Raw genomic sequence first — 26,507 nt, forward strand, 5'->3', positions numbered from 1 at the left:
GGGAGTGAGAGAGCACAGCAGTGAGAACAACATGCAAAGGGAGAAGGAGAAGCAGGCTCTCCACTGAGCAGGGAGCCCGATGTGGGGCTTGATCCCAGGACCCTGGGATCATGACCTGAGCCAAAGGCAGACGCTTAACTGACTGAGCCACCCAGGCGCTCCTTAGATGACCTGCATTTTAGAATGATGACAAAGACCGTAGATAGGACTGTGGACTGGAAGAAGTGGGGGGAGGAAGACCATGTAGCGGGCTCTCACAGTTCTGTCAAAAGAACTAGGAACACTGCAGGGAGAAATAGACTTGTCTAGGAGATATTTAAAAGGCAACACAGTCTTTTCTGGAAAAATAGTAGACTAGGTAATCTGAAAAGTATTTCTGCTATAAAACTCCCAGAAATGCTTATTAAAATATAATAGACATCATTTTAAATGTGTAACTGAACTCCTGGGAAAGTAAGGGAAATTTCTAGGAGCCAGAAAAGGAAGAGGGAACTGAAAACTCAAGTGGAGATTTATGTCCAGCTTTTAGTCCCAGGTGGGACAGAAGGTGAGGCCTGTGCAAGGTAGAGAGGTGGGACTAAAGGCTTCCTACCACCAACCCTATTGCACTTCACTTCTGCCTAAAATCGGGACCAGCACAACTACTGTCGCAGTGCATTGGTAAAACAGAAAACCACCTACGCCCTTGCAACACGAAGGAGGCCTGTCTGCTAAGGCTGAGCTGCAAACTGGAGGGGGTTGCAGAGAAGCCCGTCGTCGTCTTCACCATTGGCTTTGCTGTTTTCTTTTATACGCTTTTATACCTTTCTATGGCCAGGGTTCTTTTGCAGAAGCAATGCAGAACAATTCTAGATAGGGAATACTTTTTTTTTTTTTCTTATGGCTAACCTCTCGTGTTGGTCCAACATAGAAATAAATCTTAGTGATGGTTCCCAGGGTAGACAGATATCCAGTGTACTTGACAGAGACTAGAGCTGGAAAGGAGACTGGAGCCAGTACTGTATTATAGTAACTGTCCCTTTTTAAAGTGATTACAAATAAGAAGAACAGCCCATTCATCCATTCAGTAAATATTTTTGAATGTCTTCTGCACACTTGGTAATCGGGTATGAACTGAAAACTGGTATGGGCCCATGCACCTTAGTCTGATCCCTCAGGGCTTCAGCTGCCCCTTTTTCTTTCTCCCAGTTTGTTGATGTTTTTGTCAAAAGGTAAACCGTTTGGAATTTTCTTTGACTTGGGTAAGTTTATTGAATATGGGAATGAAGGTAAGATGGATAATAAATCTACAGAAAGGACAAATCAAGACTAGGAAGAAAATCAAGGAACAGACTTTATGAAAGAGCCAGACCTGGTTTGAGTACTGGCTTTGCTGCATGGTTTTGGTTAAGTTGCTTACCCTTTCTTTCCTTCTTCCTTTCTTTTTTAAGATTTTATTTATTTGAGAGAGAGAGATCACAAGCAGGGGGAGCGGCAGGCAGAGGGAGAAGCAGGCTTCCCACTGAGCAGGGAGCCCCATGCGGAACTCAATCCCAGGACCCTGGGATCATGACCTGAGCCGAGGGCAGACGCTTAACCGACTGAGCCACCAAGGCGCCCCAAGTTTCTTACCCTTTCTGAGCCTTGTTTTCCTAACTTGTAAAATGAGATTTTATGGCCATTAAATGAGAAACATGATGAAGTCCTTGATGTGATTGATAGCTGGCATGGGTTATGCAATCAGTGTGTCTTCTCCTGTCCACCAAACAAATGTTCAGTCTTGGGCATAGTACTCAGCTTTGGGGAGCTCATGATGTAGAGCAGTCCTTAGCTTAAAGCTGCCACTGACAGAAGACCAAGGCTTATTAATTAGGTCAGCCTTCCTCGACCCCAAGACTCCGATACTGGCTTTGGTCTTAACAGCAAATCAGAATGCCTCGCTAAGCTTCACGTCTGTCACTGATAGAGGGGATACAAAGAATTTCTGCCTTAAATTGTAGTGGTGAGGATTATGTAGGGTTACTGTGTGTAAAGTCTTTAGACCAGCCACTAGATAAAAATAGCTAACTTTGTAGAGCACTTATTATGGATGTAAGGCGTTATAGTAAGCATTAAAATATACATGTAATAACTGAAATAATCCTCATAAGGATCTTATAAATACTGTTATTTTACCCATTCTCCAAATGAAGTTACAGCGGCAGAGAGAAGTTTAGATGATTTGGCCAGGATCACATAGCTAGTAAGTGTAGTTCTGGGATTTGAGCTTAGACAGTATAGATCCATATTCTCTGCTTTTGTGTAGTATTTCTTAGAGTAGGTGCTCAGTGCCTGATAGCTGCTGCTATTATTGTTGTTGGTATTGTTATCACACAATAATATGTGTTTCTTCAGTGAGTGAAATAACACTTATTTAATGCTTACCCTGGAGAGGGCACTCAGGATACAAAAACATGGGAAATGTTGTCAAAGCAGGAAATGTTCTCAAAGAATTTATGGGTTGCTTCAGCATAAAGGACATACATAAAAGTCAGTATAATAAGGTGACCTTTATCTCTTGGGCTGACTGAATAGAGAATGTCAGTAGAAGGGCCATTGTCCTCCATAGAACCAGTGCCCCTTGCTTGATGGCTTTGAGGGGGAATAAAGGAGGTTCTCTAGGTTGGGGCTGTAATTTTTGTGTGCCAGGAGGCTTTTCTAGTGTGAACTAGTGCTCGGACCCTAGAAGAGGACTTTCCCCCTGCACCTGATCCTGCTTCCGCCCTTTACTTCCTCTTTCTTCTGCAGAGCGTTTTGACTTGATTCAGTGTCAAATCCTGAATCTGAAGAACTTACAGGCAGAAAGAGCTGACTTAATGATTTCTTTCCTAACTTAATTAATATTCAGAGTCATAAATGATCGTGAAGAGTAGGATAACTAGTCTAAAAAAAATGGCTCTAGGTGTCCCTGAGTTAGGATGAGCCACCTGGTGCCTTTTCGTCATTTTTCAGTTAGACTTCAAAAAAACAAAAGCATTGTACTTTTTTTTTTTTTTTGGAAGCAGTAACATCCCAGTTAGTTACTCGTTTTGTTTGGAGGTTTTCTTTAAGATTTTTTACAGGTCATCTTTTGTGGTTTATATTCAATTTTAGCTTTATTATCTAGAATAAAACAAGGTAGAAGCACCTGGCTGGCTCAGTTCTAGACCCTGTGGCTCTTGATCTTGGCATCGTGAGTTCGAGCCCCACGTTGGGTGTGGAGCGTACTTAAAAAAATAAAATTAAAATAATAGAATAAAACAAAGTGTCGATACAAATATGAAATAGTTTAATGACAAGTCATAAGCCAGTAAACTTCTTGGTTCTTATTCATGAACCTTCCGACAATGTTGTAAAGTTGTGATTCCTGGGAACACTTTTTGGGAAGCTGGAGTTTATATATCAGGGGATTAATAAATAATCCTCAAATGTATGTTCCATGGAAAGCATACCTAGCCAAATCTCTTTTCCAGCAGCAGACTGGACAGTCAAAGCAGACTTTGTGTGCAGTGGCAAACCACAGTCTGTCTGTGAGACAGCAGTCAATAGATTTTTATGTAAATATCAACGACTTTCTTCAATGGGGTGTTTAAAGCTGAAAGCCTGCCTGCTTACTGTGTATATTAGGGTCCCATGGCCCTTGTCAGGAGTGTGGGTTTCGACTGGTATTCTTGGTCCAAGTCTTTCCTTCCAAGCCTAGGGAGTCGCTGGCTGTCCGCCATCACAGTGTGGAAGGCTGTTCTGCGGGCTGTTGAGTCGCCTGCTCTGAGCAATGCCCGGAGTAGGAAGAAAGGCAGCAATAGCCATCCATTGTGGCTCCCCTGGTGCCTTGGAGACTTCCCTCAGCTGGCTGGGGCAGCTTCGAAATTAATGGTAATTCTGTGTTTCGTCACTTCTCAGGAAAGACCAGAACTTGTTGTCCCCGGTGAACTGCTGGTACCTGCTTCTGAACCAAGTACGAAGAGAGAGCAAAGACCATGCGACTTTGAGTGACATCTATCTGAACAATGTGATTATGCGGTTCATGCAGATAAGTGAGGATTCCACCAGGATGTTTAAAAAGGTACATTCCATCTCAGTCCTGCCGCAGCGTGCTTTCCCTTAACCACTTTGCCTATAAGCACAACCGAGAAGGGTCTGGTGCCTTTGCTCCTGAATTGTACTCCACAAGTTTTAGCTAAAAGAGGGAGTATTTTAAAGACACAGCATAAAAAGTGTAACCTGAATAGACGTGCGGTTGGAGTTGTAAATCGCTGCATCTGTGACCAGCACAATGTGAGCAAAGTTGTGAAATGAGGTGTACCTGCGGATTGCATCTCTGTCCTTAGGAACGCATTGCCCGCAGCTATGAAAAATCAGGGCAGGGGGAAGCCTTAGATTCTGTATTTTGGGCTCACACATGATCAGACACTTGTGAAGGACAAAATAACCAGATGTGCTGCTCTCTTGGGAAAATGTTATCATGGGTTTTTTTTTTTTCTTTGCCTCAGCCGACTAGCAGCGGTGGTGGTGAGAGGATGACATGAAGAAAATCCCACAGGGCACAGAAAATTCAGGCTCTTACATGCCAGAGAGCTTCCTCCTTCCCAAATCCATTTACAAAATAGGAGCTGGGCTTTTAAGCCTTCTTATCATTGTTACTACTCTCAGCCAGCTCTCAGTAATTTTATTTTTGTTGAAAACAGTAACAGAATTGGACCATATCCTGTGTGGGGGATGCAGCTACTTGCCCAGTAAGACTCGCTTTCAGCTTTTATGTTTATAGGACAAGGGTTCTCCCCACCTCTCCTCAGCTTTGTGCTAGTGGTGTGTGGTGCCTATACCAAGATCTGTACTCTATTCAGTAAGTAAATGTTAGTTTCAGAATGTGGGGGGGGACCCCACCTTGTACATTAATGACATATTTATGTTTCAAAGGGGCCCTTGAAAACAAAGATGTAGTGTTAAGCAGGCCAGCTGGAAAACCTCTTAGCTGTGTTTGATGTGTCCATGTTAGGTTCGATTTCTGACCCAGAAATGGAATTTAGCCAACTCCAGGTCCTCCTCTGCTCTGTCAAATAGGAAAAAAAATATAAATTTTTCAAACGAAGGAGGAACTTAAAAAAATTTGGAAGAACCTATTAAGAAGAGAACAGGTAGAGAAATGCCCAATGTATCTTAAAAGATAGAAATTTGAAAAATAGTTTATGGAGCCATGCAAGTGATTTTCTCAGATGTCAGCCCTTTCAGCAAAAGCCTCATTTAGTTCATTGGGGCTTTTTGAGCATCTTCTAGGAGCAGGAGATGGTGTTAGGTCTTGGAAAGGCTACACAGAGGAAGAAAAATCAGTCCTCATCCTCAAGAAGGTCACATTCTATCCAAATTTGGGTAGCGCTGTGTGATGCTTCTAGTCATCAGAAGGCTGGCCTCCGTTCAGCCAGGGTGCCTGGGGCCAGCGCCTTGGTCAAATTCATTTTTTTATCTATACAACAGAACATCTTTAAAATGCCTGAGGAGGCGGAGTTAAAAGACGCATCCTTGCCTGCATGGAACTCATTATAGTAATTAACAGTTACCACGCTACAGGGACACACAAGCTGCTGTGGGAGCTCAGCCCTGAAAATCTTAACCTTCCTGGGGAGTTAGGGAATACTTGGAGTGAGACCTGTAGGAGAAGGAGGTGGTCATCAAGCAGACAGAGACAACTGTTCCCGGGAAAGCAGTAATACGACATGTTTAGGAAAGAGTTTGATGTCACTGGGCCAGGGTCACATGGGAGTTGAGTGATGGGATGTGAGGCTCGAAAGGACGGCTGTTATAGCAAGGGGCTTTCTGTGTCTTGCCAAGATGTAAGGATTTGTATTTTGTAAATTGAAGTCCAGGGTTTGGTCAAGTTGATAGAGACCTGGGGCTGAGAGTCAAAGAGATTTGGATTTGAATGCCAGCTCTTCTGCTTTCTTGCTTTGCGATCTGGGGAGACGATCCAAGATATTCCAGAGAGCGCTCTCCACTCTTGAAGGGAATGGATAAGGCAGGATGGGGGAGAGGGCAAGAAGCTGAACCTTGGGCAGCTCTGGAGCTAGGATGGTCCTTTGCAGTTGTGGCATATCCAGACAAGGAGGCCTTGCCTTTGTTTTGCAGTCCTTGGATTTGAGCTACCCTTGGGGAAGGGCTAAGTAATCTTAGGGTGAAGCAGCTCCCTTTGATAGAGGGTAATTCCCAAGGGTGATTCTCAGAGAGGGATCAGCTGTGCGTTTCAGCAGCCAGCAGCCAATATTCCCAGTTGTTGGGGGAATACATTCTTGGCTCTTGGAGAAAGAGTCTGGGGAATATACAGTAAACACACAAATGTGTGTAAAGACGCACACACACACACACACACACACACCATGTCTGCTTGTTTGCTACCTCAAAGTTCTCTTCTTTATGGATTCCCTGGGATTCAAAAGAATTATGATTCTTGGAATGCTGTTTGTAGGGGACTCCTGGTTGCTTTGGTATTTAGTGAGGCGAACAGTCTTCTACCATTGCCGACCAGCTGGAGAGTTAACAGTCATTACAATTACAGGGGTCAAATACTACCTTTCTCAAACAAACCCAACACACTACACCCCCCACTTTTCCGTATATTATTGCTGGAAAAAGAACATACAAGAGGCAGAGGGCAAAAGGGAGAGATTGGAGCTTATTGAGAAGCCAGATCAACCCTCTAGGACACATTTGTCATCTAAAAGAACAGAAAGCTAAATCCATACCTATCAAGTCCAGAGAACTTTAGGTCCCTTTAGATTAAAAAGCAAGACTAGTCTTCTCTGCCCTTTTTTTTTTTCCTTTTTGATTACCAAACCTTTCTCTTCAGTCGAGTTCTTCTTCCATTATTATGGTTCCAGAGCATATTTTCTATCAGAATGGAAAGAAACCATCAGAGCTAGTCTGAAGTGACCTTTAGAACTATGATGGCGTCCTTAGCACAATGGTTGTCTTTTCTGGGAGAGGATTTTGAGGCTTCCTCGTTTTTTAAAAATAGCCCCGCGTCTGTATGGAGATCCAGATAGATGCCGGGTGCGTGACAGGTTCAGCCTCTTACACAGCTGTATTGTATTCAGTCTAGCCAGCAGTAGAAAATCCTTTTACCCAAACTGTTCTGTCAAATAAAGAGTTTGGAGCAGGTAATTCTAGGAATGTTTTTGTGCCCAAATAGACATAACAATCAGGAAGACACTTAAAAAATATCTAATTCCACACATAGGTGTAGGGAACAGCTTTAAAACTTAAATTTTAATCATATCACAACTAGTTATAGTTTTCAGCACGTAGAAAAGGTGAAAAGTGTTTTAAAAAACAACAACAATACCCAATTATTCATGTATCGATTATTTCAGATTTAGGGCTGTAAATGAATCCTGTTGGTCAGAATAACATAGTGGTTCATCTTTTAGGCTCCAAAATCAGATATTTGGGGTTATGTATCCTGGCTTTGTCACTATGAGTATCTATATGGACTTGGGAGTATTTGTAAACCTTTTAGGCCTTAGTTTCTGCGTCTATAGAGTAGAAAGAGTAACCTACTTCAGATAATTGTACAGAGGATTCATGAGTCATCCATGAAAAGCCACTTAGCCCAGTGTCTGGACTTAAGAAGTCCTAGGTAATTTTTAGCTATTATCATTATTATTGTCTGTATTCTAAACCCTTATTCTGTACCATTATACTAAATGTTTCCTCAAGCCATTATACTAAATGTGTCCTCATTCTAAGGAGAATATATGGTGCATCTGTGATGAACACATCCAGATCATTACATGTTGCTGGTATATCACTTATTAGGAAGTTCCAAACCATAATTGTAAGCACACTCTGGGAAATGTCCTCCCAATGTCCTTGCTTGTAGACAAATTAAAATTTTGGTTCTCACATTTCATCAGTGAGTGGGAAATCAGGGAATAACCCAAAGAATACCTGTGTTGGTCAGCACCCCCCCCACACACACCGCAACCCAGGGCCTCTGAAGTCCCCCAGAGCTGTCTCACATGGAGAGTCTTAACTTTGAGGCTTCACTGATTTCTTCATTCATTCAACAATAAGAGTTATTCAACCCCAGACCCTCTGTTTGATACGGACAGGGTGGGGCTCTGCTTCTACTCTCTTAACTTCTGCTTTGCCTGTTTAGGAGAAGGTCGGGAATTGGAGCCTCCTTGTGTACATGGGTTTGTTTCATTGTCAGCGCTTGCTTCTTTCCCAAAGAACAGGAGGTGGCGAGGTGTTTCTTGCCCTGTTCTCCAGCCCTGCCTCCCAGAGTGATGAGATTCGGCTGCCTTCTTTCCATTACTCATGCTGAGAGAGAGTGTCCTGCATCTGGTTTGGCGCTGCAGCCGGCAAATGTGCAGATCATATGCTACACATAACAACATCATTCATGTCCGCAGTCACAACGGCAGGGAAGGACACAGCCGGCTTGCAGTAATCACTTTATTTAAGCACCTGATCACATGATCTTATTTCCCAATTTTAAGAATGTTAATAGAAGTATGTAGTTTAGAGAGAACACAGTGAAATGGTAGCAGTTGAATATGCTAAATTATCTTTGTGTGTTTTAAATTATCTTCAAGTCTATCATTTCCTCATGGATTGTTTTCAGAGTATTCATGTCTTTGTCCTTCTTTGGTTTGCATAAATATGCATACAAGTGTAGGTTTATTTCTTCACCAATCATAATGACATCTGTACACTACCACTTACTGAATTTGCGCACCAAGCCCTGTGCTCTCATTCGCTCACGTGTGCTGCCCATGAACAGGTATTATAATTCACATTTCAGGGAGGAGGAAATAAAAGACTCAAAGATATCAATTCTAGAGCCAGGCTAGTGGGTATGTATTTTGTCTTTGCCTATATGTCTTAGTTCGTAGTTACTGTGACTCTGTTGGTATTTTTCCGTAGTAACTGGAGATGTTATTCAATGCATAGGTCAGACACTTCTTAGAATTGGGACACTATGGTCTTGGCCCTATTCATTTCTTATGAGAATCCTGAAGAACAACAGTTGAGGGTGACGCAGGGATCATCCAGTTTTAGGCAGGGATTCAGAGCAGCAGAGACTGGTCTCAGGCCACTGAGAATTACTCCACTTTGGCATAAATGCTGTAGGTTATCAGATTCAGACTCACAGGAATTAAATTAACCTACTTTGGGTATTGTTGATTGTGTGGCCCAATCTGAAGGACAGAGAGATTACTAGTAAAATTGGGAAATTTGTAGTCATTTTCTGTTTTGATCAAGGCCAATTGTATTCTACTTAAATACCCCTATGAAAAGAAAGAAAACAAAAACATTTCCTAGGGAAAAAATGTTGTGTTTTCAATTAGACCGTTGAAAACATTCAAACAGAGACTTTAATATAAGTCAATAAAAGATACTGTCTACAACAGATCTCTAACACCTTTAACCTTTTTTAAAGAAAAGTTCTGTAAATCTTAAAAAAAAATCTGAAAACTACCAATCTGTATATGAACGAGTCTCCTTTTGAATATAAAAATATATATTCATTGTAGAAATTTAGAACACATTAAAAAATGGAAATAATTCTCCATATTAACACTACCTGTGGTTAATATCTTGGGCTGTATCTTTTCAGTATTTGTATATATAAACATATTTGTGCAGTATATAAACATACATATATATGTATTTTACAAAATTGAGATTTTGTTGCATATAGCTTGGGAACTTGCCCTTTTCGTGTAAAATTCATTAGCATTTCCCATGTCTGGAAATAATCTTTGAAAACAGGATACTTATGCCTACATAGTGTTTCACTATCTGCATGGCCATGTTCTTTTCCTGTTGTTGGACACTTGAAGCTTTCACACATCTATGGTGTTTCTTCTTGTGCTCTAGACCTTGAAGTCGAATTGTTAGGTCAGAGAGTGGTATTAGAATGTCATACTTTGGGTGCAATTTTTATCTGTTGCCTTTTTGGAGTAAAGATGGTCATAGCAGTGATTTACCAATGAGTAATCCATTTCCTGAAAAATAAATTTCCTATTTTATTAGCGGAGAGCTACCACATGTAATTTAGGATGCTGATGCACTAGTAGTAAATAATATAACAAGAGGAACTTTTTTCAGAGCATTTCAGTGCGGTGTAGCAGAAGAATTAAATGGTATGCTGGTGACATCAGGGGACAGTTTAATTATTGATGGGACCTGGATAAATGAGTGTGAATAGTTCAAGCAAATACTGCTGTCTGGTTCTCTTGAGTTTTCTTGACTATGGCTAGCTCGTTTTTCTGGAAATAAGTCAAAACTAAACTCTAATGTCTTACAGTGATGTAATTTTCTGAAATACTGTAGAAAATGTTTTTAATTTGTATTTATAAGTTGCTTATCAGTGTGGCTAGCACAGAGTGCTTAAAAAATTAGCAGTTGTCAGTGCTACTGTTCTTGCATTGACATTGTTGCCTTTATTAGTGACCAAAGGACACGTGTGATTGACCTGGCTATAAATTTAGCAGGTGAGTTACTAGTAAATAGTATTCACCATTAGTTCAGAAGCTTTATTAAAGATTTTTAAAGAGAACACTAAACAGGTGATATATGTATGTCTCCTTAGAAAGTGATAGAATTAAAAACCTGACGTGAGCGAACTTTGACATTTTGTCATGCAGCATGATATGGTGATCCTGACGCTTTTGTGTTAGTGGTTGAGCCCATAATTGCATTGAGAACGGTTGTTGAAAAGCCCTTGAAACTTGTGTTTAAAAAAAAAAAAAACAGAGTGTATAGACCAAAATTATTTTAAGTGAATATTTCTGAGTTTCCTTTTTTCCTTCTGTTTGCTTATCTGTGATCTCTGATTTTTGTACGATGAACATATTTTATAAGACACACAAGAGGGGTGCCTGGGTGGCACAGCAGTTAAGCGCCTGCCTTCGGCTCAGGGCATGATCCCGGCATTATGGGATCGAGCCCCACATCAGGCTCCTTCACTGTGAGCCTGCCTCTTCCTCTCCCACTCCCCCTGCTTGTGTTCCCTCTCTCGCTGGCTGTCTCTGTCTCTGTCGAATAAATAAATAAAATCTTAAAAAAAAAAAAAAGGACACACAAGAAAAGAGTTATTTAAACTAAAACCTTAAAAAAACTTGGCCCAGAGTACACGAGTCCTTGTTTGCTGTTACAAAAAAAAAAGGGGGGGGGGAGGGACTATAAACAGTAACTAATTCTACTCCAAACACTATTTGTTAATGAAGAGTTGGCCTGTTCTCCAGGTACATTTGAAAACTGTGCTTTGAACATATAGAATCAGATGATTAAAATGAAGAGACATGGTATCAGGGAGCTTCTGAGCAAGATGGCAGGTTGCACATGTACCCCCAACTATCTTACCTCCCAAATTATCTTGAAATGACTGATCAGATATATAAATAGGAAATATTGGAATAATCCTTTTAACTTCAAGCAGATCTCATTACTTCTTTCCTCACCTCTTGGCCCCCACCTTACTCTGAGGGAGAGTCTATACCCCCACCTCCCTTCTCTCGCTATATTTTTTTTGTAGCACTTATCTCTTTCTGACATATCGTATATTTACTTAATATTTATTCACTTCATTTCCCCCCAGTTTAAATGTAAGTTCCTGAGGGCAGTGTCCTTGTATCATTCACTGAAACACTGACTAGCACAAGGTAGATGCTCTGTTAATATTTATTAAATGAATAAATAATGAATATTTACATTAATATTAGAGACCAGAGATGAGTGTCACCTACATAACAGAAATTTCAAGGCATTTCAACAAGATATAGTATTGATGGCTAGATTTAAGCAACACTATTATGTGCAATCTATTTCCCCAGAGCAAGAAATCAGACAAAAATCACATGGGAAGTTAGTGGCAGAGTGGAAAAACTAAAGTACAAGCTTTCTGGTCAGAGGACTCAAATGGGATGTCCCAAGGAACCAAAAAGTGCCGGGGAGATTGTAGAGACAGTGAAGATTAAAAATACAATCCCATGAAGTCCTTTTTTTTTTTTTTTTTTAAGATTTTATTTTTTAGCAATCTCTACACTCAGTGTGTGGCTTTAACTCATAACCCTGAGATCAAGAGTCACACAGTCCACCAACTGAGCCAGCCAGGCATCCCCCATAAAGTTCTTTATGAACTCCTCAGCTTACCCCTGAGCTGGATATAATTGGGTCTGTTTTAAGCAGTATACCTACCAAAGATTTTGAGAACTGAACTAGCAGATAGACTACTGCTGCCTGGGTTCCAGACTGAACACTGGCTGGTACATGTACAGGACAGATCCAGATGTGTTACGGAGATGTTGGAAACAGAGCTGACATTGAAACCACAGCCTATAGAAGGCTGATCAGGATTTGCATTCTGAATCCAACCAGGTTGATTTCTTGATAAAACAGAAATATCAACATTTTCCATATGGTTTAAATCAGACTCCAAATCTTATAACATAATATTCAGAATATCCAGAATACAATCCAAAATCACTCAGCATGTAAAGAACCAGGAAAACTTCAATTCACATGGGAAAAAATAATCAATAGACAATCTGAATTGATGCAAATATTGGAATTATCTACCAAAGACTTTTAAAGCAATCATGATAAAAATGTTCCAAGAAGTAAGGGCAAACATTCTTGAAGTGAAGGGAAAGATAGAAAGTAACCAAAATTTAAAAACTCATTAAATGGGTTCAGTAGCAGAATGGAGGTAATAGAGGCAAGAGTGAGATTAATTTCTGTTAATCTTGAAGACAGATTCATAGGAGTTGTCCAATCTGAACAAGGAAAGTTTTTGGAAAAAAAAAATGATCAGTGCTTCATGGACCTTTGGGACAATACCAAAAGTCTGACATTTGTATCAGCAGACAGCAGAGTCCCTGAAGGAGAGGAAAAAAAGAGTTTATGCAGAAAAAATATTTGGAAAAAATAATTGCAAGAAAACTTTCCAAATATGGCAAGTAAACCTACGCATTCAAGAAGCTCAGCAACATCCAAGCTTGTCATCAAAAGGATGAAGCTTTAAAAGTCGGTACCCAGATACATCATAATCGAACTGAAAACTAAAGAAAAAAAAGATACTGGAAGCAGCCAGAGAAAAAATGAGACCTTACTTATGGAGGAATGAGAATTGGATGACCAGATTTCCTACGCACTAAATGCCAGTAGCACCTTACCAGTTGTGACAACCAAAAATGTTTTCAGATAATACCAAATGTCCCTGGATAGGAGGAGTTGGCCCAAGTTGAGAACAGTTGATTCTTACTGAGTCCTCCATTCTCCCAAGCACATAAAAAAAAGGAAGGAAGGAAGGAAGGAAGGAAAGAAGGAAAGAAGGAAAGAAGGAAGTTAGTTCAATTTGGTTTTTCAATTACAGGGTTTACAACTCTAGATTTAATTAACAAACATGGAGTAGGTCAAAAGGTACCCAGCCTCTCACCTCCCATAAAGAGGGGTAAAAATAGCATTCAGAAAAACCATTCAGTTACTTATAAAAGATCAGCACTTAATAAAACCCATTTTCAAAGAGCCCTGTGGCTCTGAATCCTTACCATTCTCCTCATCCCAGAAGGAAATTGCAGCCTTAAGTAAAGAACCGATGAGGAGAGAACATTCCTACCATATGTCGAGGTGTCTGCAGTTGAGATCAACAAAGTCTAAAGCAACCTGAAAACAGTATTCTGGTCGCTAGCCAAGGCTTCTTACCATTTGAAGACTATGTTTAATTTCACATGGTAGGATTCTAGAAGATTTCTAGCAGCTGTAGGAAATGCCATATTGGGGGATATTGCACATAGAGTAAATATTTGAATTAAGAAACACTGGTGATACCTTGAATTATAGCAACCCAAAAATATGCATTTGCAAACAGAACTGACTATGGCTGTCAGATTGATTTCAAAGGGAAAAAAAATTACTCATTATTAGAGAAGCAATTAAATAGAGACAGGCAGAAATTTTGCCAACTAAATACATTGTCCGATGAACCTAGAAAGTTATGAAAATAAAAGATTTTGATGCTGAATATGTGAACTATTTAGATTGGGGAGAACCAGTAATGTTCAATAATTGATAGTTAATAAATACATGCACCATTTTACTTTTCAAACTTTGATAGTTTTAAGTGACCACAGAATCATAATTGGCTTAGTGCACTGGCTTGAATAAACATGCCCATAAAAATTTTATCTCTTTAGCTCTTAAGATGGAGATTGCAAGGTTCTACAAAATAATATTTTATTATTTGGCAAGGTCTTATAAATGCACTGAACAGTTATGACAAATCCATTGTAATTTCTACTTTTCTTTCTCTTTTCATTTTTTCTGAACCCTTACTGAAATCAGCTCTCTTTTTCAAAACAAAATAGACATTCTATTTTATTATTCATTCAATAAACATGTATTATCATTTTGCGACAGGCACAATGGTGGGTTCTGAGGTTACAAAAGTGAGTAAGACGCAAATGCTCAGTACACCAGAGGAGCTCATAATCTAATAAGGAAAGGAAGTATACAGATAAAAATTACATTATAAATCAGTAACTGCTCTTACAGAGAGAGGACCTAAGACCACAAAAGCACAGAAAGGATTGTAAGGCTTACTGCCTAGGAAAATGGAGAAAGATTTCACAGAGAGAGTGGCATTTGATCATCATCTTAAACTTAGCGAGGTTTTATAGAAGAATTAGGAGAAGTGCATTCTTTTATACAGAGAGAACACCAGAGAACAAGGTTGTGGGGTTCTGATCAATCCTAGCTTATATCCAGGAAATGGTGGTGGGGAAGATGATGGTAGGTGGGGCTCTTGGTGGCCCCATCTACCTAACTCTTCACAGTAGTGACTTGTAAAGATATATTAGGCCACCTCCTTTTTTCCTCAACCTAAAGCTCACATCAGTTACACAGCTGGCTGGGGTTAGGAACGTAGCCTATAGGATGCTGAAGCGTACATGGTGGGTTAACGGCTGAGATTTAGAAAGGCATATTTGGTGGGGGTGCAGGGGATGGAAGTGCAAGGATTTTCTTAGTTTGGTGAATTGGTAGGTTGTCCTCTAAGCAACCAAGGAAGCCAAGAGTGCCTTACGCAGGGATATGACATAATCAGCTTTGTTTGTTGAAAGCTTTGTGAAGAGTAAATTGGAACGGACAGAAACTGGTCTTGGGGAAAGCCGTTGCATTAGTAATCTGGCTGGTCATTTTTGCAGTATCATGAATTATGGCCAGAGAGTAGTTCCATACTTGTAATGATATTGTCTTCAAAAAGTGTACATCTGTATAGATTGAGAATTATTTGGATGCTTCATTATTGCTGCTGTTGTTTTATAAATGGCCTGTCCTAATCAGATTTTCTTAGGCTTCTATTCTTTTATCTGATGGCTCATTACCCTGTTGGAAAAGAAAAAGAATCTAACAGTGATTCCAAGATTCCTGGGCTTATAGTAACCACGCAGACATGGATTTGGACTGCTTCCACAAAACAGGGCAATTGCAAATAACTTCAAGTCACGGGCGGGGGGGGGGTTGTTTCCTAATAATTCTTTCAAGATTTTAGCCTCGACCCCTTGAAGTATGAAGAAAGTGTCTTTCATACCACTAGCTGCAAGACAGTAATAATCTGGGGGGCCAGGAGAATGCTGTCTGATTTCTTTAAACTGTGTCATGGAAGGAATAAAGACACTAGGAATGTTTAGTACAAAGAAAGTACTTAAGCCTTAGCTAGAACACAGTAGCTGTCTTCACATATTTGAAGACCTGTCATATAGAAGATAGCTTACATTAACTAGCTCTGTAAGTCTACAGGAGTTGAGACCCATTGATAAAACATGAAGGGAGACAAGCTCCTTAGCCTAAGGAAGACATTCTAACAGTTACGGCAGTCTGATGTCAGCAGGGGGGAGCTCAATGGAGTTTTGCTTTGTTGTAGCTTTGGAATGGACTTTATCTTCCTTGCTATAGTACCTCAAACAAAATTTAAGTAGTTCTAGAAAGTTATTGAATTATGTTGAAATGACTATCTGACACATACCGAGTTGAAAGTCAGTATGAATACGCTTGCGTCAGCATTTAGAAAAATGGAGGGTGACTTCGTGAGATGAAACAAGGATATGACACTGAGCTGATAGTAGCGTCGTTATGAGAGAACCTACATTTATGGAGTTCTTCGTATGTGCCAGATACTTTGTCGGACACAAACAATGGTTATCTCATTTAATCCTTGCAAGAACCCTAGGGAGTATACAGTTGACTTCAACATGAGGGTTAGGGGTGCTAGCCCCCTGCACAGTTGAAAATCTGCATATAACTTTTGACTCTCCTAAAACTTAACTACTAATAACCTATTGTTGACTGGAAGCCTTACCAATAACATGAACAGCCAATTAACACCTATTTTGTATGTTATATGTATTATTTACTGTATTCTTAAAGGAAGCTCAAGAAAAGAAAATGTTATTAAGAAAGTCATAAGGGAGAGAAAATACACTTATAGTATGGTACTGTATTTATTGAAAAAAACCCACGTGTAAGTGGACCCTTGTAGTTCAAACCTATATTATTCAAGGGTCAGCTGAATATTGTAACATTCTCTATTTTACAGATGAGGAAACAGCTCAGAGAAATAAAAGATATTTAAATAGTCCGGCCCTAGACCATATTGAAGGTGTTGGGGTTCCCCCCCCCCTTCAAGTAGGCTGTCATCCCATGTACATTTGCCCACTAGCCACAAATTTTTTCTAAATTTCTCTGGCTGTATTCAAGGAGCCAAGTCCTTGAAGAAAGGACACTTACCCATGGGAATTTGTTTCTTTTTCAATCCTTAACTTAAATACATGGTTAATTCTATGGACCAACTAACCACTTGTAATTCTGAGATGGTACTATTAGTATTAGGCTGAATATATATTTGTAAAGGAAGGTTCTGACTTGGGTTAAATTCTTTTTTTTAAGATTTTATTTTATTCGAGAGAGAGCATGGGCAGGGAGGGGGAGGGACAGAGAGAGAGGGAGAAGCAGACTCCCTGCTGAGCAGGGAGCCCAACACAGGGCTCAATCCCAGGACCCTAAGACCACGAGCTGAAAGGCAGATACCTAACCAGCTGAGCCACTCAGGTGCCCCTAGGTTAAATTCCTGAAGATTGATTATTAAATTTTGAGTTTGGTTCAAGATTTATATGTAGAGATTTTGCTTGGTTTAGATTGTTTGAATAAGCATATATCAGACTAGATTGAAATGGTTGTGCGTTTCTCACTCACTAGACTATAAGGCTACTTTTCTAACACTGACACATAGAAGATACTCAAAAACGGGTAGAATGAATGAGTGAATGCATAAGTGAGTACATGAATGAATGAACTTTTATTAGTATCTCAAAGAATCTCTGCCTTTTGCTTACCAACTCAATGGATGACTTATAAATGAGCAAATCGACTTAACTGATGTATTTCTGTAAATAGTCCCTGGATTTTTCTTACCGCAGTGCTATTAAGGCTGAGATCTTACACCACGAGGTTCCCTACACAGTGTGGTCTAGTTTGCTTCACCACAGACTGTGTTCATAACCACAGCCAGCTGTGCCATCGATAGAAGCTTTGAGCTTGGGATCCCTGCATGTGATGCCTGCCACAGGAGAGAAAGACAGTTGGCTTCGGTGACAAATTTGTAGACTCAGGTTCATGTACTACAGAAAATATATTATTATATCCTTTCCATGCTAATAAATATATTCTTATTATGCTAATACAAAGAAATGGTAATAAAGTTTGAGTTGATAAATTTTTGTGAAGTTCAGCATATTGAAAAATGCTCTGGAAATACACGTTTCTTATATTTTTAGTTAACTGTATTGCAGTCTGAAGCACAATTTCATCACACATTCTCATTTTAATTGGGTGGGTTTGTTTATATCAGCTACTGAGAATTTATGCCTAAGTGATTATTCATTTAGTGACACTGAAAAGATACTTCTAATTTATCACCATTTTGAGTTGAGAAATAACCCTAGCATGAAAAATTGTGTTTCTTGGAGAACTGAGGAAATGCAAGCTGAAGATGAAAATAGTTGTCTCATCTCCTTTATTCCCTGTGGGATTTTAACCGTGAATCTTGAGTTACTTAATCGGTCTGTTCTGGTGCTGTTTATACCTGGGAGGTTATGAGTGGTGGTATACATGATCTTGCACCTGTCAGATTGTTGGCTTTCAGGGTAAACACAAGCAACAGCAGACCTTTCTCACCTGGATGCCAAATGCCAAACTGCCTAGCAATTTGTTAGTAAATATTCTAGGAGATGTTCCAGATACATCCTTGAAGACTAAGTTTTGTCTTGTTTCAAAACGAAGTTTTGTTTCCCATGCATCTATGATTCTGATTTTCCCACATTTTCTAATGGCACGGAGTTTTGTCTAAGAGAATATTGATTGGTTTTCTCCTCAGGAATGAAGTAGATTGTGAGGCTAATTCCATACACCGATACTCAGTTGTGCGTTGTAATAAACACAAAACCATGTCCCTTGACGGATGGAAGGGAATTGTACAGAAACACTATTAAATGTTATCCAGAAGCTTGGTTCAGGCCATTAAGACTATCCCAACTTTCTCCATTAGGCATTTTGGAGGATGCTGTTGCTTCTGTCTTCCGAGTTTACGTGATTTAAAAGAATCTGTTATTATAAAGACACATGAACAGGAGCCTTGGAAACTTAAAAGCGTACACACTGTGGAAAAATGGACAGACCCTTTTAATCCAAATTTATATCCAAAACTCCCTGACCGTGAGACACTAAAGTCATTTAAAATCTTCTCATTAAATATTGAATCTGGTTTTCCTCTTTCTCTCTTATTCTCACTCTGACTCATCATAAGGTCAGGATTCTGGCCATCACAATGGATTTACTTAAAAAATACCTCTGTGAGAAGCCAGAAGCCCTCTGAATTGGTCATTTAATCCAACCACATAGAGCACTTGATTGATTGCTCGGTGTACTCACATGTGGTTATATTAATTACGCTCTTTCTTATGCCTTTCTCTCTCATTTCTGGGAGTTTCCCGGGAGCAAGCCTGCAAGCCTCCAGGATTAGAGATCCTGGCCAGGGCCCACACAATGTAGTGCTTATTACAGTGCTCTGTATGGAAAGCTGTTTGGGCATGTCTGGCTCTTCCATGAGATTTTAAACTGTGGAGGGCAGAAGCCATGCTTTTTTCACTCAGGTCTGGGTCCATTCATTCAGCAAATGTGTATCTAGAATCTATAGTATGCTAGCTGCCCAAGCAGGCCCTGGGACATAGTGTCTGCTCTATGTAGATACTGTTTATGAGGAGACAAAGAAATGTAAGTGTAATATTAGTGGGTTGCATCAGCTTAACACTCACTGTATGCCACGTTTTCTGTTAAGTATCAATAAGGACCGTCCTAATAAAACTCTGATGTAGAAACCACTGATGTCTCCATTTTGCCATTGAAAAAAACTGAGGTCTCACAAAATTCTTTAACTTAGGCAGAGACTATAACAGGTTTGAAAATAAGCAGTTCAGTTGTAGAGTAAGAACTCTTAACCACTAAATTATACAGCCTAGGAGTAGTGAAAAATGAATATATTATAAAATCACAGAGAAGGGGGCACCTGGGTGGCTCAGTCAGTGAGGCGTCTGCCTTCGGCTCAGGTCATGATCTCAGGTCCTGGGATCAAGTCCTGCATTGGGCTCCCTGCTTCTTCCTTTCCCACCCTCCCACCCCTGCTCATCCTTGCTCTCTCTCTCTCTCTCTCTCTCTCTCGCTCTGTCTCTGAAATAAATAAATAAAATCTTTTTTTAAAAGTATCACAGAGAAGGGAAGATCTCATTTCTTTCTTTGGGAGACAAGGTGACGTTACGAGAAAGTTTTCAGAGTAGCAGATAGGACTGTAGCAGGTAAGAAAAGGAAGGAGAGTCCTGGCAGAGGGGGCCAGCCTGGGGAAAATAGAGAGATGTGAAAGCAGGACAGGGGAGGTGGCATTATATGACCAGGCTGAAGGATATCATTTGAGATTTGTGGAAGGTGAAGTAGACGAGGTAAGCAGGGGAGGTTATGGGTGATTTAAGAATTTTGAACTCTATCCTGAGAAAATGGAGCAAGCCTTCGGAGGGCTTTAATCAGAGAAAGGACATAATTAGATCTTTATTTTATTTTTTTAATTCTAATGGCATGCAGAAGAATGGATTAGCCAAAATAGATAGGATTGGTGACTCCTCCTTTTAGGGAGAAGTGAATCTTGGATGAACCCCAGATTCTGACTTGAGTGACACTGTTGTCCTGGAAGCAACACAAATTCATTAGAACCCTTTTAGAAAATAATCTTCTGATATGTATCAAGGGTCTTAGAAATGTCAGTACTTCCATCCTACTAATCTCATGCCTACGAATTGAGCTTAAGGATATAACATAAGATGCAAGATATGTCCTTAGACCAGCATTTATGATAATAGTTCAGAGTGCTTAAAGCAGATTGGTAAAGCTGAATGAATAAGTAAATAAGTGATTGAGTGATTAATGGAAAATAGTAATGGAAATATGGGTAACCATAATAGAAGAATGGTTAATATACATTCGTAACTGGGTAGTTAACATGAATCCAATAACGAAGGTTCTGAAAATTATGTAAGTACATGGGGAAATGTATTATAACTGGGAAGAAAAAGGAGAGTAGAAAAAGATACTCCATTATTCTAGGACAATTACAATGCAGACCTATGTTTAGATGAAAAATTTGAAGAAAATACTTCAAACTGTAATGTTAGTGGGTGTGACCCTCTGTTCTCTATTTTTCCAGTGTTCTTCCGTGTACTTAATTCATTTTTATGATGCAAAAAATGCATTTTTATAATTCATGCTTTATAATTCAACAGTCTCGACTTCGAGACTGTTAATTTAAACTTACGTCTGAGATGTCTGAAACATCAAAGTGACAGTAAATAATAAGCAATTAGAAATAAGCTTGGTATTCAAGTCTCAGTTTACACATTGGAGACAGTAAATGACAACAGAATTGAAGCTCTAGCCATTTCCTTCCCCTTGGGTCAGAATCTCAAGAGTTTTATTGTAATATATTTTTACCATCACTGGAACTTATATAGGCTCATATTAATGGGGGCAGAAACCTAATTCTTCCCGTTTCCCACTCCATACACAAAGCAGTTGAGGGGACTCTCCTGCCCTTTGCAAAAGTAGTTTTAATCTACCAATCTCAAATAACATAGAAAATACCTGATTTCAAGCATATATCATTTCATAGTTATTCTTTTCTCTTGTAAGGAGACATTGATTGCTTTTCTTAATACCGAGGTATGATTTTTCTTACTTAGCAGTTCTTGTTCAAGGATCAGGGGTCTGTGGCACTGTTTTCAAATGTTTAATGAAATAGAATTCAGAGGCATATTTCACCTATTGAATTTTGATGGGCTTTGATAATCCAGATACTTTCTAATTGGAGGGTTTCCGTTCGTTAGTCAATATTGCCATCATACTGAAGTGTGCGCCACAGCAGGCGAGTTTTGCTTTCAGATCATTTCTTTTGGGGTCCAGGGTAGCATTTCGAAGAAAGGATTGTTTTTCACTGTTAGTCTAGTAATTTGGAGACATGTTTAAAGTCAGGGCGGGGCTAACATGAGGCGATCCTTTCACCGTTGCCATGCTCTCAGCACAGGCACCGTGCCCCAGTGCTCCGACAAGGACGTGATGTTGTATCCAGCCTGTGTATTTGTGAAGATGTGCCGCGAATTCCCGTTTCAGGCATTAGTCACATAAACTAGTGCTTCGGAGAGCGGTCCAGTTCTGTAACAACCTTCGCAGGCTAAAGAAGTTGTGGTGGGTGGGGCGCCTGGGTGGCACAGCGGTTAAGCGCCTGCCTTCGGCTCAGGGCGTGATCCCGGCGTTATGGGATCGAGCCCCACATCGGGCTCTTCAGCTATGAGCCTGCTTCTTCCTCTCCCGCTCCCCCTGCTTGTGTTCCCTCTCTCGCTGGCTGTCTCTATCTCTGTCAAATAAATAAATAAAATCTTTAAAAAAAAAAAAGAAGTTGTGGTGGGAAGACAGGAGCTAATTTTGAGGTTATTTCTTAGACCCTGGAGGATTTGGACTGTGAATTAAAGTAAACAGGCAGCAACTTTAGTGAGTGTCATGAGGCGAGGCGGGGGTTACCAACCTGAAAGGAACTCCCCACCAACTTTTCAGAAAATCTAAAATTCCCAAGGGAACCGGGATCCTTAAGTCCTCTTTCATGATTTGTATGTATCTTTTCACATTGGCTTGAGGAAATTTCCGTTTCCTAGTGGATGTTCAGCTAGTTCATTGAGTACCACTAGTGGTAGGACCCCCATGAAAATGGAATGAAGAAAGGTAAGTTTAAGTGTACATATGTGGCAAGGGACCACGGATGGGAGCAAAGCCCGAGGGCTAGAGCACGATACTTGGGGCCCTTCTGAATCAGGCGTCACCTGGAGGGATCTAATGGCCCGGGCAATGGGGAGGGACAGCAAAATCAAATCAACCAGTATCTGCCAAGCACTCTCTACATGAAAGTCAATGCAGCAAGTGTCCTTATGTAAGACCAAGGGAAAGAAAAATATGACGTGGCCTTTTGGCTCAAGGAAGTTGCCGTTACAAATAGTGTCTGGGAAAGAAATAATTATAATATTTATGGGATGTTTACTGTGTGTTTGGTATTAATCTAAATGCTATGTATGTGTCATCTGATTAACGCTCTCATCAACCCTATGAGATAGGTACAATGAATATATTCAGTTTACAGATCTGGAAACTGAGGCCCACGGGAATCCAGTCTTTGAAACTTAAGACGCAGGCATTCTAACTCCAGAGTCCTTGCTTTTAAGTGTTATGCAATACGGCCTCTCAGACAAATTTTTTTATATTTGAGAGCCTCTGGGAAAAGGTGAAAGAAAAATGTGAGTGTATGCTTGGTAGAGCGTAGTTCGTGATGCCAGATTTCTTCTACCCCATTACCTGAAATCTTATAAAATGTGAACTATACAAAGAATCTTCTTGCTTATTCTAAGATATTTGACCTGGGATAGCTTGGCAGGACTCTTATCACCCCAAACCTAAGTCTTCAATCTGATTTTTAATATTCTTGTTCAGGGCTAATCGGACCTAAGGGATTTTTTGTCATTATTATTGTCCTAAGTCGTTGCCAAGAAATACTTTATTTTTGGACTTCCTACCTGAAATGTGGACAGCTGAGCAGAGTCACTTAGTGGCCTTTGATCCCATTAGAGAGCTCTGAATGGGTGACCCAGATCCCTGGATGAAATTTGATATTAAAATAACACCAAACTGAAGACATAAGAGATTGCAGTGTAATGTATACGGTCAGAATAACCAAGACTTGAGGAAAATAAAATGAGTTTCAGTTGGCTTCATTTGCTCACTTGTGACTTTCCTTTCACTCTTGAGTGATTCTTAAACCACCTTTTCACATATCAGGGACGCATCAAAACATAAAGCCTCTGGGGGCGCCTGGGTGGCACAGCGGTTAAGCGTAGGGCGTGATCCCAGCGTTATGGGATCGAGCCCCACATCAGGCTCCTCCGCTATGAGCCTGCTTCTTCCTCTCCCACTCCCCCTGCTTGTGTTCCCTCTCTCGCTGGCTGTCACTATCTCTGTCAAATAAATAAATAAAATCTTTAAAAAAAAAAAAAAACCATAAAGCCTCTAACTCCAATTTAAGGATTTTAGCAGCTAGCAAAGCTTGATAAACTGCAGTACTCTTTATCACGTCAAGAAAACCCAGTGACAAGTGCTGCTAATGAATTTGGATTCCTCAAAGTTTGGGTACTGCTCTGACGTCATCTTCTCACACTGTTTTATCTTCCAGGAGTTTTTGCTTCATCACATTTGGCCTTTTCTGAGGGAGGCCTGACCCAGTGACTGTCGTGGGTTTTCAGATGGACTGTGTTTCATCTAAGTCCTAATATTTTCATTTTTTCTTTTAATATTTATTAATTTGAGAGAGAGAAGACGAGTGGAAGGGGCTGAGGGAGAGAGAATCGCAAGCCGACTCCACACTGAGCACAGAGACCGACGCCGAGACCGTGACCTGAGCCAAAAGCAAGAGTCAGACTCCCGACTTTCTCTGCCACCCAGGCAACCCCCCGGCTTATATTTTCTTAAGAGTGGCCTGTGGGACTTTCCTTTCTCCTCTCTCACCAGTGGCCAGCCTTCAGCTGATGTAGTAACCACTTCAGCTATTACACAGACACAGTATTTCAGCTTGTTTGTGGATTTATTTAGCAAGTGTTTATTGGAAGCTTCCCATGTGTGCCAGCAGGACCTGGTCTAGCCAGGAAAAGAATGCCGCCTTAAATACAATACCGTTTGTGCCTCACCTGCCTTCCCCTAGTCCTGGCCTGGTTCCCAAGCACTGTGCAGGATACCAGAGTCACAGAGCTGGCAAAGATATGGCCCTTCCCCCGATGCGGACAGTCCAGTGGGAGACACATAAATGATCCCGTGGATGTTGTCCTTGATTCAAACTGTAGATGAAGCCACGCTACATTTTTTCCTTTCTCTGTAGCTAACCACATAATGAACTCGAAACAGGAAGAAAATAAAAATTAATTTGGATATATTATTTCCTTTAAAATAGCTTATAGATTTTGCTGAAAAAATATTCAAATACTCATATATCAAACTCACAGAATTAGCCTAGGGAAGACTGTTTTGAATGCTGGTTGTTTACCAACTGAGCAGAAGCATAGAACCCTTTTTCATCTTAATGAAAATAATGACTGCAGACGAGCACCAGGTGTTGTATGGAAGTGACGAATCACTAGATCGTACACATGAAACTGATGTTACACTGTGTGTTAACTGACTGGAATTCAAATAGAAACTTGAAAAAAAAAGATAATACATAAGCAAAAGCATATGGACGATAAGTGGCCTCACCATGTCACTGCTTTGAAAGTGTTTTCTTAAAGTTAAAATTATAGTCAGTCAAATAGATATTTTGGAAAGGGAGTGTTAATTTCTGTTTTGGTTTCTAACTTAGCTTTTTAGGAATCACAAAATTTCTCTGTGACAATACTAAGATGGGATGCTGGAATTCATCTTTTTTTTTTTTTTTTTTTAAGTTGTCTCCACTGGGGTTCAATGTCGGGCTTGAACTCATGACCCTGAGATCAAGACCTGAGCTGAAGTCAAGGGTCAGACACTTAACCAACTGAGCCACCCAGGTGCCCCTATTTCTAATTCTTCAATGAATAATGCAACTAAGTAAACTTCTGTTCTGAAAACTTATTTTTTCTTTCTTCTTGATAAAGTCTGATTTGGATGGTGGGAGAGCCATTCAGACTCTATTTAATTTACCTTTATCCAGCCTCTGGTGACAATTGGCTCACACATCTAGTATCAAGAAAGGGCCATTTAGCTAGAATCAAAAAGATAAGAAATAAGAACTGTTGGCAAGGAAAGAGGACCCTCGTGCACTGTTGCTGGAAATGTTAATTGGTGCAGCCACTGCGGAAATCAAAATATTAAAAATAGAGGTGCACCTGACTGGCTCAGTTGGTGGAGCATGCGACTCTTCATCTTGGGGTCATGAGTTCAAGCCAACATGGGATGCAGAGATTACTTAAAAATAAAATCTTTTTTAAAAATTAAAAATACAATTATCGTATGATCCAGTAATTCCACTAGAGGTTATTTACCCAAAGAAATGAAAACATTCATTCAAAAAGACATATGCACCCCTGTGTTTATTGTAGCATTATCTACAATAGCCAAGATATGGAAGCAACCCAGGTGTCCATTAATAGATGAATGGATAAAGATGTGGGGGGGAGGGGGGTGTATAGTAGAATATTACTGAGCCATAAAAAAGAATCAGATCTTGCCATTTGTGACAACATGAATGGACCAAGAGAGTATTATGCTAAGTGAAATAAGTCAGACAAAGAAAGATAAATACTGTATGATTTCATTTACATCTGGAATCTAAAAAGCAAAACAAACAAACAAAAAGCAGAAACAGACCCGTAAATACAAAGAACAAACTGGTGGTTGCCATATGGGGGGGGGGAGGATGGGGATGGGCAAAATGGGTGAAGGGGAGTGGGAGATACAGGCTTCCAGTTATAGAATGAATAAGTTATGGAGATGAAAGGTACAGCATAGGGAATAGAGTCAATGGTATTGTAACAGCATCGTGTAATGACAGATGGTAGCTGTACTTGTGGTGAGCATAACATAACATATAGAGATGTTGAATCACTATGTTGTATACTTGAAATTAATGTACCATTGTGTGTCAACTATACTGTAATTAAAAAGAAAGATGGTGGGGGGGGCTCACTGGCTCAGTCAGTAGAGCATGTGACCCTTGATCTCAGGGTCCTGAGTTCAAGCCCCATGTTGTACACAGAGCTTACTTATTAAAAAAAAAAAAAAAAAAAAAAAGATTAAAAAGAAAGAGGCCAGTTTGGTCAAAGATGTTTATGATATCAGGGATATGCTGGCCTTCC

At 40.0% G+C, this 26,507-nt stretch overlaps 1 protein-coding gene across 1 annotated transcript in view; it reads left to right on the top strand.

The window, feature by feature from the left end:
• Positions 1-26,507, top strand: part of SRGAP1 (SLIT-ROBO Rho GTPase activating protein 1) — a 259,904-nt gene that overhangs the window by 130,388 nt on the left and 103,009 nt on the right. Inside the window, exon 3 of the mRNA XM_008684244.2 lies at positions 3,898-4,060. Coding sequence (XP_008682466.1) covers positions 3,898-4,060 — 163 coding nt within the window. The remainder of the gene's footprint in view (positions 1-3,897; positions 4,061-26,507) is intronic.

The sequence above is a fragment of the Ursus maritimus genome, unplaced genomic scaffold, assembly GCF_017311325.1.
Source record: "Ursus maritimus isolate PB19 unplaced genomic scaffold, ASM1731132v1 scaffold_21, whole genome shotgun sequence".
In the NCBI taxonomy this organism is placed as follows: domain Eukaryota; kingdom Metazoa; phylum Chordata; class Mammalia; order Carnivora; family Ursidae; genus Ursus; species Ursus maritimus.